Here is a 19,508-nt window from a genome sequence, read left to right as displayed (position 1 = left end):
TTACCCCTTCTATTATTATTTTGCAATGTAATTTTATTTTATTGATACTTTATGAAGAGTCTGTAACACGTGTCCTGTGAAGACTGGCTAAGGGAGCTAGGGATGTTTAGCATGGAGGAGGCTTAGGAAAGACATTATCACTCCCTCTAACTACCTGGAAGGAGGTTCTAGCCAGGTGGGGCCCAGCCTCTACTCCCAGGCAGCCAGCAATAGGATGAGAGAACACAGTCTCAAGCTGCTCAAGGAGAGGTTTTGGACGTTAGGAGGAATTTCCTCATCGCAAGGAAAGCTGGAAGGCTGCCCAGGGAACTGGTGGAGTCACTGTCCCTGGAGGTGTTTAAGGAAAGACTGGACGTGGCACTTCGTGCCATGGAATAGCTGTCAAGGTGGTGTTAGGGCATAGGTTGGACTCAATGATCTCAGAGGTCTTTTACAACCTAATGGATTCTTTGATTCAGTGAATTATGAAATCTCTTTCCTGCAGCTTTCCCTGCTAGTTGCAAAACAGATCAACCAGAGCTCAGCCTCTTTTTACAGGAAATTATTTTTTAAATTATTTTGCTAGCTATCGTTGTATATCATAATACAGACATACATATTGACCAAAAACACTTTTAAATTTCAAACTAATGCAGATTTATTTAGCTGAAGACTAGAAATCCTTATGTAATTTCAGAATTACAGCATTTCCTTCTCAGAAGGGATCAAGACATGAAGTCTAGCTTTTCTTTTTGTGCCATAATTGCATTACCTTTACAGGAAGCAAGTGTTGTAATATGTAGTGTTAAATCAAATTAGTGATTCATAAGAGACTGGAATACTGTATCAAGTTCAGGAACCTGTCTGATGTTTATTCCTGTCTCGTGTTAATTATTTGTTTCTTTGAATGTAGTACATATTATTCTAAATTTCATAGTTGTTAGACTTTGAGAGGCTAGTCATATACATCAGCAAAATATTGCTTGAGAAAGGGGAGTTTGTTTTTAATTTTTACCTCCTAAGTAAAACCAAAGAGACTAAAAGGGTCACTCAGATATTTGTAATTTAGACTCCATCAGTCTTTCTGAGGAAGATGTATTGACTATCTGATTGCTTTTCTGTGGGAATTTCAGACAAACTTTCAAATACTGAGGTCCTGTCTGTTTAGTGTGGCTGCTGACAGCACTTGAAGTCCCCATTAGATTATTCACAGATCTTTTTGAGGGTGGCCTTTATCAACATTTTCCTTAATTCTTCTGAAGAGCAGCATGCTTTTTGTCAATTGGATTCTGTCTTTCATCTGAAAGATAAGTTTCTTTGGTGTCCATGGTTCTTTATCTCTCTCTAGTGCTTGTGAAGTATATTGGGATGCTCAGCATGGACGTGACAGCACAGAATATTTTTAGTAGTAGAAGGCTGTGCTTGGCAGTGTCTGGTTTGGTGAGGAGAAGCAGTCCATCAGATTGCTGCTGGTTCCCAAAGCACTTGCTGTCATTTGCTGCTAGTGTGCCTTGGTCCCTCTGGCTGCTTTTTGGAGCCAGGCTGCCTGGCTCCTGGTTGTGCATCACCTTCCTCGTTTCCTCTAGGGCCCATGGGAGGTCTGTGGGAGCTGCTGCTCCTGTCCCAGCAAAGTCTTGTAGGTCTGCAGCCACCTCCCCTCTCAAGCAAGAGGCAGCTGGCACTTCTGCATGCCCAGGGGCAGGGGGGGCAGAGAGCAATGTCTGCTGGCCCCCCGTCTTAGACACCCTCACCATCCCCAGCTCTAGCTCCAGGAGTAACTAATGATGTTGAAGGTGCAGCACATCCCAAATACTCCCCCATTTTTATCCTTAATTAGTAAGTAAGCTGTCTGCTGTGCAGGGAAATGAAGCCACAGACCTAAGAGCAATTGCAAACCGTTTGCTTTTTGGACAAGCAGGACCAAACCCAAGCTATGCAGAGGAAGCAGATAGCTAGTTTAAAGGTTAATCGCATTTCAGAAATAGAGGGAGGGAGATGCATTACAATGCTTCATTGGAAAAATGTCAAAAGGCATTAGCTGCTGCCTGAAATATATGAAAGGGAACAGCATTAACTTTGCTCTTCATTTTGCGTGGAGGTGAAATGAAGTATTTCACCATTTACCTTTGGGAATTAAGATGTAACATGCTTTAAAGGTCAGTTCCTTTGTTTTGGGGATTCTCAATAGAAACAGGAAATAAAATTTGTTTTCCTTTGCACATACTCTATCATCTTAGCATATCATACCACTATATGCTTACCTATGGCATGAATTTTCATAAATACATGTACATACATCTGCCCTTAGTGCCCTAAGCAGCATTGTATTTCACATGCACAATTGTCTTTGTCAGTGTGCTACATACATAACGTGTGTGTTCAGGGAATAGCATGCCTGGAATAGTGTTACTTGCCAATTAAAACAGGTCGACCAGGCATATTCATACATTCCAGCCTCCTGATGAGTTTCAATTACTGCTATTTTTAACTTGCCAGAGGATATTTCTTTCTTATCTTTCACCTTCCAAAAATACATATCTTCAAAAATTGGAAGAGCAAAACTGCCCTTTTGGACCTGAATGTATTCTTCTAGAGATAAAATTTTTCTGGCTTAAAAATCCCAATGAACATAAATTTCTACTAGACTAAAAATAGTTTGGGGTTTTTTTTGCAATTAGGGAGTTACCTCTTTCAAAAGAGACAGGGTTAAAACTGACTGTGAGAACAACCTACATATTGGATTTCTAAATCATTACATTTTAAAATATGTTTTGTATACAAATTGGTTTTATACTTCGAGAATTCACTGCTCCTGTTGAGCTCATACTAAATTATCCTTTCTGCTGTCTGAGCCTGTATTCCATTAGTGGCCACTGTCCATAAACTGTGTGCACATGACTAGCTCCATGTATGTATCCCTTCCCTGGACACCTGCTTTTCTCTGGATGCTTCCCACACACCCCTGTCTCTTGCCTCCATGGCAGGAGGCAGTGTGCAGGTGTTACTCAGCAGGAGCGGCTTGTTCCAGATTTCCTGTGGTCTCACCTGTCAGCTGTAACCATAGACTGGCTTGCTTGTCCTTCCCTTCCCGTGGTCTTCTACCTTGGACATGCAGATGGATAGTGGCCCTTCTTCTCAGCCTGGTTTTCTAGGCTTCCTACACTTTTTCAACAACTAGAGGAAAATAGAGGAAGGGGTTTTCTGGAGTCATGCCCATTGGCTCAGCTTGCAATAGGGATGTGATTTAGTTTTGGTTTGGGCATATGTCAACATCTCTGTCAAATTAGGGGGGTTTTGTGTGGCAGAGTTCACACTGCCTTTGCGCCAGCTGTGGGAAGCAGCAACAGTGGAAGTGCCAGCTGGTCTCCACAGATACTGCCTATGAACACAGTATTTTAAAGCTGATTTTGGGATCTCCAGTGCCACTGAACTCTGGCCTAAAATGCCTGCAGTTTTTTAAGCAAGACCATTGAGTCCAGCTGAGCCAAGACTCCTTAAGCAAGCATGGTATTTTATAAACAGTATATTTTGAGGGACAGTAATTACCCATGCATCATCACAACATGGCAGGCATTGGAGCATCTCCAGCAGCTTACAGAGACTAAATATGACAAATAAACATCACAAGTGATGAAGCCAGTGAGCAGCATACTGGAACTGAGGGATACTCTCTCTGCCCATCAGGATGAGAGCCAGGCAGGGTTCCCAGGCTCCAGCTCAGTGCAACATTTCAGTATATGCTCACCTTTAAGTATAAAATGTTTTTCTTGCCAAAGCAAAATGGACAGGCTGAAGTCTTCTCACAAGTACATAATGTTCCTATTTCCACAGAATGATGTACATGATCCTTGATAATCTGTACCCAGGATGGTCCTTTACTAAAGGTATTCATAAGTAAACCAATATTCTGAGAGTAACAGTTGTATACTTACCTGCTTTTTTAAGATATATATAATTTGGAATTTAAAAGAAGATACAACCAGCTATAAAGTATAAAGCAAGAATCATACCAGAGCATTTTGCTGTTGAAGGATTACAGCAGAGATGCACTTCAAAACAGAGAATGAAACACAGCTGGTGAAATAATTTCTGACAATTAGCCCATCACCAAAGGGAAAATTTATTGTAGATAGCATTGCTATTTATAATTATCCATTGCAATTGTTAATGATCTCATTAGAAGGAATTCTGTTGTAATCCCTCAAGAGAGGAACACCAAAGAGTTCAGTGTTGGTACTTAGTCACCTTCCTCCTTTGAAAGCATGACTTTGTAGTGCCAATGGGACAGTGTTGACATCTGTTTGCTGCTTTCTTCTTTCAGTGAAAGTGTAATTTCCTTCAATTTAGTTTCCTTTATTAAAGTATTGTGATAGTCTTTGGGTTTCTCAGCTTTGTTTGTTAGACTGCCTCTTCTGTTCTGCAGTTGGTCACACCACCCCTGTGTCCTCAGGCACAGTGTCCCTTGTTATATGGCATTATCTTTGTTTTCTTCTTGAAACAAAGCCAATTTTTCACAGTGTTTACAACTGAAGTGTCTTAATGTCAGATTGAATGGTTCACGTTTTTAATCACTTTTAATGCAAGTAATAATTAACATAATTGTCTTCAGAAGTGAATCTCAGCACCCACCCAGGACTTCTTCTGTAGCAAGCAAGGCTGAGTTGGTTAAAGCACATTTGTACAAATCTCTGTTAAAATTAAAACTGTTGTTATCACTGAAAGGAAAAGCCCAGGAGGTTGCTGGCTGGTCTCTGCAGGTATAGATTGTGGCTTTTGCTTTGTCAGAGCACAGCTGTGAAATCCATTTCATCCCCCTGAAGCTGGAGCAATGAGCCCATGGCTCAGCCCATCCTGGGTTGCTGCTTCAGCCACTTGGACTGAACTTTTAAATAAAATAAATGAATAATAAATCTGATTTCTCAACATGTCGTGTGAAGCTCTCTAGTAGCTCTAGGATATTCTGTCAAGCCAAAGGTGTGTTTTTAGCCTGACTCTCTGTTGTGTGTACTGTCATAGCAGGCACTTACTGAGACCAATCTTCTTTGTTTATAGATGAGGTCTTGTCAGAAAACTTTTTGGACTACAAGAACCGTGGCGTCAATGGCTCTCACCGGGGTCAAATTATTTGGAAGATTGATGCCAGCTCTTACTTTGTGGAGCGTAAGTATTTTTCCACTTCTGCTATGATTTAATTCATTCACTCCAGAACAATAATTCAGCTATTACTGTTGCTTTTATGATGTTCTTATGCCCAAAATGTGCCCTAGAAAAGGCCAAAAATGTTACCAAAATCTCTGACTGTGTTGATAGAAACTGAAGCACTTGATGGAATAGTAACCTACAGTTTCTGCAAACAAATTTAGTGGGCATTGACTTACTTTTAATACAGTTATGAATATGTATTTTACTCAATTTGCTATTATTTGGACTAATGAGCTGCATTAACTTTAATATGGTTTTAAGGAAAACAGGTAGTCAAGGGCATAATATCATTCCAGGAAGAATAACATTGGCTTTTAATTGGAAAACTTCATGGTGTATCTGGCTTCTAACAGACTCAGGTGAATTCAGAAGTTGAAAGGGTTGAGTTCTGATTATCATCTACACTAATAAAAGTGTAACTATATGTAGTTGCAGCAAGATACATTAAATTCACATTAATTGTTCCTCATTATATTAATATTTTATCCAGGGCATTTGATACAATGCAGTATAAATCTTTTCCATCTTAGCAGTGAAAATACAGAAACACTGGATTTGCTTCTGAAAAGTACTAGATTCCTTATACAGCAAGTTAATATTTCCAGCCCTGACTGCCACATGTCCCTGACCATTCAAATCCTTCCCCTTTTCCATGAGATTTACCATATGTTAGTGTAAATGCAATTTATGATCATCTTCGGATACAAATAGGGTACTCTAAATACTGGACTGAAATCTATAGCAAAACATCTGTGGTGGAAGAGCCACATATATCCTTGAGGAGTTAAGCATGAAGAAGAGTAGCATGAAGCAATTTCAGTTTTACAATTGAACTGCATATTTCCAATGATCTGCCTTAGCCTCTTGGACAAAATTCAGAAGTTTGGTAAAAGCATTTATAAATTGCTTGACAGGTATATCTGTCTAAGAGTGTCTATATTTGAGAGCAGTCAAAGGAATCTTTGATATAACCTGTATTTTAAAGGATTTGTAAAGGACATAAGTTGTGCTTGTCCAATCTATGACTTTGATCTTAAATATGTGGTATCAGCAAGGGTGTTGCATGTAATCATTTTACAGCTGCTCAGTCCTAGAAGCAGGTTCTCTCTTTGCCGTATGAAGTATTGCTGCTGGTCTGTAATTCCTAGTGTTAAACTGAGAATGTTGTTCTAAAGAATTTAGGGACCTGCTGAAATATCTACAGGACATACAGGATGTTTATATCCTGTGTTTTGAAAAATATATGGATGGGAAACTGCTTAACATATAAGAACATGGGGTTTTTTCAGTTATCCTGGTTTTGGGGCAGAAATTCATTACAGGATCTAACCTTTAAGGCAGGCTCTACTTTGCAGAGGCTTTGAGCCATGGTTACAAATTCATGAGACTGATCATATTTTCTTTTAGCTGTTAAAGAGCTGTGGGAAGGAGATAAAATATCCCAGACTGGGTGTTTGAAGAGACTTCAGTATCTTGGATTATTAAGGAAGGGCAGAAGTGTGATGAGACTGCTGGTAGTTTCCTTGGCTAATCCACAATACAAAACAAAGAGGCAACATGAGAAATGCTTAGGAGAAAGCCTCTTTAGGAGGGCCACTTTTCATTAAAGGCTCAAATGCACAATGAATTATGCCAGCTTAATAGGTTGCCCTCATTAGCAGAGACACAGAAGCTGTTGTTAATTGATTGCATGTACATTCTTCACTTGCCCTACTGTAAGAAAATGCACATTAGCATAACCATCCTTCATTGATGCTTGGAAGTAAGTTGTACTACACCATAGCTGGGCAGCCCATGCTTGATGAATTGCTGCCTCTTGGTAATTTGTTATACTCCAACCATTAGGTTGTGAATGTCAGCCCTGAGATTTTGTGCCACTGTGTGCTCATCAAGGACAAATCATTGCCCTGTCCAGAATTAAAATAGGAGAAAATGAAGTAGGCAGTAGTAAATAACAGCACGTGCTCTAAGAGCTACTTGACTACTCAAGTGGGAAGTTAAAGCAGGGAAGAATGCTCATGTATGCTGGTTTTATATATCTAAAGGCATATTTGAGGATTCCTGCCCACTGCTGAGACTTACATATGAAAGCACACAGCTTTGCAGATGATTAAATGTTATATTAAAAACTGCAGTGTCTGAAAACCTTGAGTATTTTCTATCCAAAGAGGATGGTGTAAACCATCTTCCTTCAGACTTTTATTTTTTTAGACAGAGATCATATCTCCCTTTTATGTTGCATAGCATAACATTTGCAGGGATCAGAGAGATAGATACTGGTTATCAAAATAAAACTCACCTAAGAAATATAGCTAAGGTGTGGTAATTTATTTTCAAGGTATCCATATTGTTTTCCCATACATTGTTAAAATCCCCTCAATTTACTATTGATTGGAGTCTTCCTGATTATAGCATTAATTCTCAAAAAAACAGAGTAGCTCACTTACAAAGGCAGCTCTTCATTTCTGCTTTTGCCTTTCCTGTAACTATTCATACTTTGGTATCTTTTTACCACGTGAGTCAATATTGACTGTCAACACATGGCTTCAGAAAATATTATGGTATAAATTGCAGTCTTTGTCCTGGAGCTATGATAAAGGGGAGATCAGTGTATGGCCAAATAAAGAATTAGCCTTACATAGAGAATTTAAATTTTTAAAGAATTTTAGGCACCCCATACAGATTAGTTTATACCCTGGCCTTGAAATAGTAAAGGTTAAATATTTTTGGTGGTGCTATTGTGTGAGGCTTATTACAGGGAGACCATGGGAATCATCCTGGCCAACCTCAGAAGCCAAAATTTTTTTGTTGTCAGTTAGACTGTAGGACTCCTCACAGCTTGTTTTTGTACCACATTTAAGGAAATTACCCTTATGCTGTGAACAGCCAGCCATCTGACAGCTTACAAATAAATCTCTGAGCCTTTTTTTATTAAAGTGCTTTGTAGGGCAACTTGAAAAATCATAAATATCCAAGACTAGCTGATTTGAAACAGTGTAACTCCTATTAATAGGCAAAAAAGCATTAGAAAAGAGGTCAAGTATATAGAGGGCTATTACTCATTTCTGTATTTTGACTGTGGAGGCATATATAATATACTTAGGAGCATTTTGTTCAAATGCATAATATTCCACAGTCATTTATCCTTGCTTTCCTGCATTTTTTGAAAATTAACAAGCAAATGAAATATGATGCTCTAATTATGTAACCTGTACTCATTATACATAAACCCACTCTTTAGGTACTGAACAGATTGCTGACATCTTATCACTGTAAATAGTAGCTTGCATGCAATGGGCAGGGACCTGGAATAGGAATGAGTGAAGGGAAGAGCCTCTGAAAGTAATTTTCTTCATGGCAGCAGATTATCACAATGGAATCTATCAAACACAGTTGTAATGATAATTACTGGGCGAATCCACCAACCTACAGGATCACAGTAGAGAGGAACTGTGCACGTGGGCAGAAGAAACTAGTAAAATATTGTGAGAGATTTGTAAAAGTGCACAAGGAGTGGAGAGCACAAAGGAAGACGTGGAAAGAAATTTCAAACATTTTCTTCCTTAATTGCACTTCTTTTATAAAACTGGAATTCTACAATTTCAGATGCTGCTCTGTTGTTGACGCTATACTTTCATGCTATTCTCAGTGGATTGCCCAGTCAGAATCTTTAAGGGTTCTTTTTTCAGGTATAATTTAGATCTCACCAGTTAAGAAAATGCTTTCTGTGAGATCAACGACAAAGCAAAATTGTTTACTCCTTTTGGAACATAGTTCTATGTTTGGGAGTATTTGGGCAAAATATGTATTGCTTTTGAATTTGCTAATCGCCTGATTTAGACCATCTACAAAGCCCTGTCAGTTTTCAAAACACAGATAATTCCTTAATATGTACCTGTGCAGCATTTTCAGATGCCACAGACATTTAAAGCTTGTATTTGTTTTAGCAATCTACTTTTTCACTTTGAAAAGGACGAGCGCCTTTCCCAGAGAAGGGTATGCCTTTCCACTTTGCATGTCACCAACTTGCAACATAATGTTGCCAGATAGATATGTAATTGGTACGAGTCAGAGAGGGAATTGCTTCCAAATGCCAGCAGAACAGAACTCCTCTCCTAATAATATTCAGCAAACAAAAAGCCCTAACAGCTGAAGAGGCAGTGTTGTACTACAGCCAGTTTTGCAATTCTGCCGAAGTCTGTCAATTTGGGTTTTTCTGTCAAGTCAGTGATAAACAGTAACCACCCACTGTAGCCATGAACTGGTCAGAGTGGAGGAAGGAGGAGTGAAGAGAGGCTCTGTGCCACAAGGGATGTGAACCTTGTGTTAAGGCTTGGAGGGCATTGCAGTGAAAGAACCAGCCTATAATGGGTTTTCCAGGAAAGGAAATACGCTCTGCTGCACTGCAATTTGTGGCACGTTTTTTGGTTTACACAGCAATATGGAGAGAGGGTATCCAAGAGACCACTGCACTGAGGTGAGTTGCAGCAGTATCCTATAAACATTGTATCAAACTAGCATATCCTTACAATGATGAGTAATATTTTGAAGCTATTCAGAATTGCACTGAAGATAGCTAGATAGCTGGTTCCCCTCCTAATCTACAGGCCTCTCTAAAGATTGTTCACTACCTGACAGCTAACAACCACTTCCAAGGGTAACCAGTCATCTGTGTTGCATTTTTATTTGAAAACTTATGGAGCAGTTGTTTTATTAAATTTGTTGTTGCGGCTGAATTTTTAATAACCAAGATGAATGACAGACCCTTGCAGAAAAGAGAAATAACACTCATTTGTTCCTATTGGCTAGAAGGGAAATAATGGTAAAAAAAGGTGCAACTTAAGTCAGATATCTGAGAGATCCTGGTACATCTTCAGATAGAAGATGTATATTCTATGTTATGATCTATATAGGCTGTATAAATGCTGTGCATTTATGGAGTACGTACAGAAATGTCCCCAAACTGGCAATCAGCACTTTTATCTGGGGCTCTCCATAGAAAATTTATCTTTAGAAAGCTGATATAAAGGCTGCCTTCAAAGTACAAATAATTGAAGGATGTTCCAGCCTTGAATATTTCCAAATAAATGAGGCACATTCATGTCAATAAAAGCTTTAATGAAGCCAGAGTATTTACAAATTTTTCCTTTTTATGGACAGATTGTTGACAAGTCCAGCCCACTAAAGTAATTTCCTGTCTCCATTTTCATTATCACAATGTCTCTCAAATAATATACCCTTCACTTCATGAAAAGAGCACATGAGAAGCAAAAATATAGATAATGCTGTTGAAGTCCATCCTGATATAACTTTTATCATGACCTACAGTCATGCTGCATGACTGTAACCTTCATGAGTCCACAGACAGTAAAAACTGGAGCAAAACAGAAGCATCTTCAACAGTGTGAGGATGATTTAGAAGCAAAACAGTTAAAGGTGTCAGGGCAAAAAAGCCAGATATTCAGTAATAAGTGAGATGTGCCCCCAAAGGTGTAACTATTGCTTGCCTGTCCACCTTGTTTTATGGTTCTTTTTCTTCAGCTCTTTGTGCATGTATTAGTCTTATTGATGCTGTTTGGTTGTCTTCCACCCTGCACACAGTTTTTAAATTGTACTTTTCCTCAGCCTGTTATCCTGATAGTAGTTTAATACTCATACTTAAGCCAAGCTTAGCTTTGGGAAGTTGAGCACAGTCTGAAACTGGATGTTGAGATTCCTTAAAAACCCTGCGCTTTGGATCCTTTGGTCAGCCCTTTAATCTTTGCCTTTCTTGGATTTCTTGTCAGTTCTCCTCTTACAAAGTCTGTCTGTGCCTGGATTGTAGGCAGCAGCCTATCATAAATGGAAATGTGGGTCAATCCACCCAAGGCACTAGTCAGCCATTTCTTAGCTTCTGGCATGGTTTCACTCTGGTAGCTTAACCAAGCGACTTGTCTGCAGATCGTGTTTTTCTTGGTCTTACTCTCCCTTTCCACAACTTGTTTTGACACTTGGAGACATTTTGTTTGTTGTGTGGAGATCACAGCTGTTTGTGTTTTCATTTGCACACAGGGAAAAAGATGTCTGTGTTGTGGCATCTGTGCTTGGTGACACCGTGCTGGGGCACCTGGCTGGTCCCCACACTACCTGCTCCATGCTTTTCATGGCAGTGCTTAAAGAAATTACAAGGACTTTGCTTGGGCAAAGCTAAGACTGAAGTGAGAGTTTTGATAGGTTGGTAATAGGAGTTTCAGAAAGCTTTGAATGAGAAATAATGCCTGATTTTAGGCATGGTTGTCAGAGCAAGTCTTTCTTCACAAAGCCCTGGTTCCTTGTCACAGAGACCACAGCTTACTTGGACTCTTCCAGGCCACTTAAACAAGCACAGACATTGTATTAATGCTTCAGAGGCTGGACATCAATTAATTCCCAAAGAAGTGGTCAAGAAGGTGCAGTAACATTTAACTGAAGTTTTAGTTCAAGTCTGGAGGAATCTAATTATAGGTGCCAAATTTTGAAAATATGGGTTCACGTATATGTTCATTTAGGTCTTCCAGCAGTGTCCTCAGACACATTGTACTGGCTTTAAATTCAGAACTCCTGCATATGTCATGTGTTTTGTGATTCACCTTTGGTATCAACCAGTATACCACTGAGCTTATCACACCCTTGAGGAAATGAAGAGAGATTCCTGAAATGCAGTAGTGCAGCTAGTAGCTGTATTTTTCTCATCTAACCCAGTGTTTGATAAATGTGTGAACCAATAGCTGTTGTTTTGCTGCTCTGAACTTTGGCTGTGCCGCATTCTGCACAACTGGTGCTGAAATCACGTGATTTATTATAATGGATCACTGTAACTTAGATAGTGTTATTGTGTCATTGATAATCTTTCTGCTATGGACAGTAAAAGATTACGGTGTCACCTCCAACTCACAAATCAGTTAGTCTTTGCCACTGTTAAATGCTTCTGGAAAGTTTTTCTAGATAATGCTATTTAGGGATTTGGTGGAATTGCTCTGGAAAACAGATCTCTTCTCTTTGCTCCATTGCACCCTATGTTCTCCCCTTGGATATTTCATGGGGTGTGTTTCTGAAGTTGCTGCAAGCCAAGTGAGATGCCACTGAATTCTGTAAGAATTGGTTGCATGCAGTCCATGTGCCATCAGCCCCAGAACCCTTTATGAACCACCATGCACAGATTGCCTGGTGCAGGCTTTGGCTCTCGTGGTTTTATTTTTGTGGAAAAACAGGAGACAAATGCAATGGAATTGTCAAGGAACTGTAATTGGAAGGGTATCAGCACAGGCATCAGAAGGTCATATTTATTCCAAAAGAGTGTCAAGATACTGAGCTTTGTTTCAGTTTTCTTAATAAATAAATCATAATGTAAAAGTACTGCATTCAGTATATCAGTGTTAATAATTTACCATTTCTAATTTTGGAGAATTTTACAACTGTGGGGTTTTTTTGGTAATCCTATTAAAGCATACCGTGAAAGTAATGGATCAAAACAGAACTGGAGGCCTAAGTATTAAAGATAATTTTTTTCTCAGTTTATGCAGGCAGGCAGTTTGCTTCACATCTTCAGGCTTTCTTTTAGAAATACTGTTAAATATCTCTCTGCAGTGGTGAAGCATCTCAAGGGCTCTTCTTAGATGTCCAGTGGGACATTGGAAAATCTCAGTATAAAGGGAGATAAATCCCTTCACCTAATTCAGAAACTGGTTTGTAACCCTATCTTATTGCTTGATTTCAGGCAGCCACTATGTTTCTTATGCCTTCTGGTAGTTATGGCAATATTTATTCAATTCATACAACAGTGTTTGGATCGTTTTATTAGACAGACAAAACTTTGCCTTCCATGAGGAAGGCAGAGTTATATCTGTGGTGTTCTGCTATAGTAACTCCTCCTGCTTCTGAAATAGTGCACCTGTGATGCAGGAAACCTTTTCATAATTGTTTTTTCTCGTTAACTACCCAGTAAATCTAGCCCTGTTGTTACCCTACTCTTGGTCCAAGGTTTCCTGCTATAGGGACTGCCAGAAGTCAAGAGCATCATCTATACTCAGAATAGACTTTCTCAGAGAGTGGAAGGGATGAATTTAGCAGGGAAGAATTATGGTCTCCTTGCAGGGTTTAAACACTTCTGCCCAGCAGAAATATCTTTCTGCAAGGTCTTTGATATTGATAATAGGATCTTAAGGACCTCAGATAAATAGGATTTTATATTTTCAAACTCTTCTCCAACCCTTTCAATACTTTAGATGTTCATTTTACTCAATCAGTAGCAGGTATAATTTCCTCCCATATCTCAGTGCTAATAGCTTTTTACAATTAAAAAACAAAGCAAAACAAAAAACTACTACAAACCTTGAAATAGATAGTTTTGCTGTAATTGTTTACTTAATTAAATTTACATAAGGATGTTTCTTTCCGAATTTCCCTTTCATTAAATTATCTATGTTAATTTCATTGTGCATTCTCTCATTAAATGTTGTCCTGCCTGTGGATTTTTTTTCAAGTCTCCTTTACGAAAAACACTCACTGCTACAGTGAGACTTTTAAGAGTAGAGAGCAGTGTTTATTCCAAACCCTTCCTTTTCCCTGGCAGCAGAGTTTGTGTGCCTGGCGGGTACTTGGTCACTTCTGAAGCAGTAGGAAGCAGAGATGTGGGGAAGTGACTTGTTTACTCCCCTGGGGTGAGCTGTCATAGCTCACTTGTAGCTCTAGACTCACTCCGGAGAGTAAAAGCTACAGATCTGATTGCTTCTCACTCTGGGGCCACTTTAAGGCAGCTTTCCATTATTAGGCTGCACGTACTGGTAATCTTGCTTCCTCTTAGTGGCCCTTCACACTGTAAAAAAGATATTAATACCATTTTTCAGTGGTCTTGGGTTGTCTTGCCAGAGCAGGTTGCTCTAGATCCTGTCTGACCCTAAATGTGAATGTGTCTTGGGCCCCAAACCTAAAAGTAGAAAGTCGTATTTAATTTTGAATGATCTTCTTCTGTGCCTCTCAGTTTTGTTTTTATTCCTGACCCATTTCTTTTTCATGTCTGCAATACTTTAAAAGTTCAACAATGATTTCCTCTCATTGGGAGATCCAAAGAGAAAATATTAAAAAGAGCCCTAAAAATGCCATATTTTTTAAGAGAAAATAATTTACACCATAAGAAACAATATTGATTTTGATTGTAAAGTACATTGCTGCAATGTTCCAAACATGAAGTGTAGCTGGAGTTAGAAATAAGATGAGCAATGCATGTGTATCAGAATTCGAGCTGTGAATGTGGTTGTTGGAATTTGCCAATAGACACAGACATCTGGATGGCAGAAGTTCAAAACCAGCAAAATAGGGAGTGCAAACACAAGGGTGAAAAAGGACTCTGAATAAATGTGCAATCTTTTTGATTTAGATGAGTACCAGAGAGCTTTCCCAGGCGGCTCCTAGGCAAGAGCTGTAGGCTTCTGAGGGTCCCACTCAGCAGGCAGATTCTGGGAGGGGAAGCAGCTTTTGGTGTAGCCTGCACCTCTTGGACACCTGTCTCCCCTGTCTCTGGCTTAAAAAAATCCATCTACAAACAGAAAAGTTTCTTAACACTGCCATTGTCTAACACAGGTATTACAGATGTGTGAATGCAGTTCAATTTCTCTTTTCTACTCCATTCAAGTAAACCAACATTTGGAATGCTTCAAGGTCTGTCATAGGCTTGTAGAGATTTAAGTCTTGGTTTGTCTTCCTACTAACTTGCTGTTTATGCAAGCTGCTGAGCTTCCTGAAGGTAAAATATCACTTCATGATTTGGTGGCCCTGGGTTGCTCCAGAGATCCCTGGGAAGTCACAAAAACTGGCATGTGATTACTCTCCCCAGTTTTCCAGGCAACACTCGGTCAGCAGATTTGCCAACAGTGATTGCCTCCAATGAATTAGAGTAGTCTGCCTGCTTGATTGCTAGACAAGATCTAGGGGTGAAATTATCTATTTAAAACAGAATACAAGTGCAGTAATAGGATTTTGTTTTACATGAAGAAATTCTCCTTGCCTCCTGAAGTGTATTAGCTAACATTTATTTTTACCTTTGCACCTCCACAGTATGTGTTAGCCTGAGACCTCCAAGAAGTGTCTTTTTCTTGTTGCTGTTATAAAGGTGTTCACCTGAGGCAGAATGAGCCAGCCATGCTCACTTAGAGAACACCAAGAAAAAATATTTTCTTTCTTTGATTTGTCACTGTGGTATCTTATGGTCATGGGGAGAGACAAAACTCTTTCCTTCCCTCCATTTGCTAGGATTTCTTGATTTACATATAGGTGATGTTTGTAATTAGCATGCATCTGGATTCAGGCTTTCAAATGCTTTCCTGTTTACAGGATATTATGGTAAGCTTTATTAGCTTCCTGTGAAGAATCCTACATCTTCATGGCTAATAAAGACACCATTTTCCCTCTGTGAGCAGCATGAAATCTTATGCATGGCATGTCAAAAATGAGTAATATATTTTGATACTAGTATACTTTGATTTCATCCTTTATTTTCTTCTTTTACCTGTCTCCTTATATTTTGGAGAACTCACCATGTATGTGTTTTGTATTAAGGTGAAAATGTAAAAGAAAAGATATATAGTGATAAGTTGGATTGTAGGGGCTCAGTTCAGGAACAGCCACAGCAGAGTCAAATGTGGTGCTTAAGATGGTTCTACCTGAGTTAGTTGTCTGTGCTGGCACTCAGTCAGAAGTCATCTTTCACCACCATGCCATTTTTGGTGTGGCCGATTTGTAATCAGTTTTAAATACTGGATTGCTTTCTCCAAGCCTGGTAGTTCAGATCATCGCTGTGTGCTGTTCCTAAAGGCCCTGGTATTTTGGTAGGCTAGCTAATGCAAGCAAGCATTTAGGGCTGAGTCAGATGATATTATGTAAAAACTTAAAATGTCTGGGGTGCAATTGTGAGAAAGCCTCTGACTTGGGTTTTTTATTTGTCACATTCTGGTGCAGGGGGAATTTTTATGTGGGTTCATGCAGCTTTTCCATTCAAATTTTTCTTTTACATTTGAGGGAAAGGAAATGAAACGTAGCCGGGAGGCATCTCAGCTGCAAGTATGTTGATTTCCTTTGCTGTAGAGTAGGAGGCAATGGAGCAGAGATCAACCAAATTTCACACAATTTCTACCTCAGAAAGGTAGAGGGTGCGTAGGCAGAGGCAATTCAAACTAAAATCTTAGTTTAAAGCCTTATCATGGAAACTCCTGCCAGCTTTCAACTGTGTTGCAAAAGATAGTCCTTTTTTGAAAATGTTGGCAAGACTGTCAGTACTGTTTGTTAAGTCCCCCTTGTACCTGCTCAGTAGCAGAGCAAAGCTCTTTTGTCCCTAGTGGGCTGTGCTGTGTGTGTGTCACACAACACCATCACATGGGGAAGGCACAGGGATTCAACCACTGTTGGTTTGTGCAGTGTGTGTCTTTCAGCAGGTGTGAGCAGCCATCCAGAAGGGGTTTCCAGATGTTACCTAGAACATCTCTTTCAAAAGATCTCATCTCTGGTTCTATCAGAAAGACTTAGCAATGCTCAGAACAGTGAGAAGCGTGACAATGCACAAATGTAACAATGTACACCCGTGTCTTTCAGTGGGCTTTGAGCTAATTCACATTGTATTACAACTGGAACAGGCTTAAGAAAGACACAAATTAAACAGGAAAAGGCACTTGGTCTCTCTGAGCAGCTCAGTGGACAGCAGGATCCAAAGTTCTCCAGAATTCAGAGAATGAAATCCTGTCCTGCTGTAGTCAAGAGAACTAGATGTTAATTTAAACAGTATAAAGATTTCAGCCAGAAGTGTCAGAATTTGCTGTTTAAATTATTAGCTCTTTCCCCAGTATATATCTATGTAAAAGCATGAAAATTTAATATAGTTCCCTTTTTCTGTTTGCATTTTTACAAGAAGAAAAAGTAACTAAATAAATTGCTAGTGGGATGAGTGTTTAATGGTAGTTTAGGGCCAGCACATGGGTGTCTTCTAACTGAGGTGTGAAACCGTGAAAACTGGGTTAATAATGAACCCCTGACACAGCCTTAGCAGTAGCACTGCTAGCAGGCACTTCTGTAATTACTTCTTCTCTATGAAGTGTGCTGAGCTTCTACAACAAATTTAAAATCTCATATTGTGCTTTCTTCTGTTAGAAAATGATTCAGTGAAAGCCTTTTATATATATATAATATGTACACAGATGAAAGTTTCTGCCTCTGAACTAGCCGGTCTACATTTTGTTCAGTTTGGAAAATAGAATCTGGTTTTGCTTTAGCAGATCTATTTCATTTTCTAAATTTCATTAATTTGTTGCATTTGAGAAGCAACGAAATGCCAAGTAATGCTTCTGAGACATGCATAAATTATTTTTTAGCTGTCCTATGCATGATATGTGCTGTGGAATATAAATCCATTGGTAGAGCATTTAGCAGATCTCACCTGGATATTTTCAAACAGAAGGATTTCAGGAGCTTTAGAAATATTTTTGAGAAGGGCAGCAGGACTGAGTGGCATGTGGATGTGCAAGGAACAGATTACAGCTGAGATGTCTGTTTCCTTTGGAAGGAAAATGAGAAGAGGTAGGTGTGGTCTCTGTCCACTGAGATCCCGCTGAGTAGGAGTTTTACTGTTGGCTTTAACAAGATGAATCAGACTTTTGACAGCTAGTGAGGAAGAGGAGTGCAGGCTAGATGCTGGGAAATATTTAAAAGGATAAAGATTTGTAAGCAGTTTTTGTCGAGCTGTGAACTAAAAGTTACTTAGTCCTTCAGAACACTTTAATTTTAGAAACCACATCTTGTCAAGATTGACATAAAGACTCCTGCATGCTGGCAGCTGATTCAAAGTAGCATCTGCCAGCCTTCTCTTAGGTCATGACTGTGAATTTATGGAAGGTATATTCTCCAAGCCAGCAGAGAGGTTGAAAAATGAACCATCAAAACTGTGAAAGAACAATACTGAAAATACTTCTGCCTCTTTTGGAATCTTATGGGGGTACTCAGCAGCTGGAAGTCCACAGAAGCACTCTACATACAGATGGACAGTGTACATCTTGCACATATGTATGCTTCCTTTGTCAGACCAAACTGACATGGTAAAAGATTCATATTTTATGCTGGTCTTTTGTTGGAGGTAGATTTGTTCATCTTCAGAACCTGCTTGAGACTTCAGATTTGGAATACAACTGTACTAGTACAGGATTTCCAACTGAAAACTAAGAGGCTGAGTATTTTGTATGCATGAACTAGGATGGATCCTTTCGTTTATATGATGTGATGTCAGTTCACAGCAAGTGAGTTTGTTTGGTTTTCAGACTAGAAATTCCCAGAGGTATCAGGGGGAAGAAAACAAACCTACAGGGCAATCTATTGCAAACCCATCCTGAAATCATTATCTCTCTTAAAAATGAAATCTCAAACCAGGAGGACAGCTTGTTCCTCTCCTGTGGTCTCAAAATTTCATTCTTGGCTCTGTTTAATACCCTTTCTTTTTCTGCTCTCAATAGTGCCCAAAAAAGACACGTTTGCTGGTGATAATTAGTAATAATAATACTTGCTCCTAAAATAAGTATTGTGTAGATTCTGTTTTGACCTGGTGAGTGAAATAAAACATGTCACCGGCAAGTACTTTGTATTACCTTCTTGGCATTGTGGGCTGTGTTTTAAAACAGACAAACGACAGAATCATGGATGGAGTGTGGCCTGGCTGTGTTTTTGAGCATCTCAACAAATGAGGTTGGTTTCAAGAGACAGCTACAGCTAAAATTCCCCTTATGGTGGTGAAACCCCATCGGAAGATGTAAAGGAGCTCTTTGGTTACTGCAACTGCAGTACATTAGGTAGAAAGAGCAGACCAAGCTTGTGTAGCAGTGCATCTGGTTACTGTTATTGCATTAGTTGTCCATGACCATTTTCTATCCTTCTATAGTAGTTTTTCCCCTCTGTGTGCTGGCTATAAGCACCTACAGCCAGCCAGTTAGACCAGTAACTTTCAGTCTCACTTTCCTTTCCTTCATTTTTCCTTCGTCATTGCTGGGCAAGGTGCCTAATACAGTTCAAATGCCTTGCTCTCTCAGCAGGCTTTGTAATACCAGAAGTGACAGGGTTACAGCCCAGAAGTTTTTAGTGTACAAATCTGTTGGTGACTTATGGGGAAATAAGTGTAAGAGTCAAACAAACAAATACTTTAAAATAAATTGGGAATGTAAATTTCAATTTTAGTGTGACCTGACTGATTACAGCTTAAGAAATAAGTAGAGCTAAATCCTGTGATGACCCGCTTAATCCAATCCAATCCGCTCAGATCAGTAGAGAAGTGTGTATGTAGT

The 19,508-nt window shown here is 39.3% G+C and overlaps 1 protein-coding gene across 4 annotated transcripts in view; it reads left to right on the top strand.

The window, feature by feature from the left end:
• Positions 1 to 19,508, top strand: part of HECW1 (HECT, C2 and WW domain containing E3 ubiquitin protein ligase 1) — a 253,036-nt gene that overhangs the window by 96,750 nt on the left and 136,778 nt on the right. For all 4 annotated transcript variants that reach the window (XM_066557176.1, XM_066557193.1, XM_066557201.1 and 1 more), the window contains one exon: positions 5,032 to 5,139. In XM_066557176.1, coding sequence (XP_066413273.1) covers positions 5,032 to 5,139 — 108 coding nt within the window. The remainder of the gene's footprint in view (positions 1 to 5,031; positions 5,140 to 19,508) is intronic.

Source organism: Molothrus aeneus, chromosome 1 (assembly GCF_037042795.1).
Source record: "Molothrus aeneus isolate 106 chromosome 1, BPBGC_Maene_1.0, whole genome shotgun sequence".
NCBI classification, from domain to species: domain Eukaryota; kingdom Metazoa; phylum Chordata; class Aves; order Passeriformes; family Icteridae; genus Molothrus; species Molothrus aeneus.
Note: the sequence above shows the minus strand (reverse complement) of the source record. Positions and strands in the feature narration are given on the sequence as shown.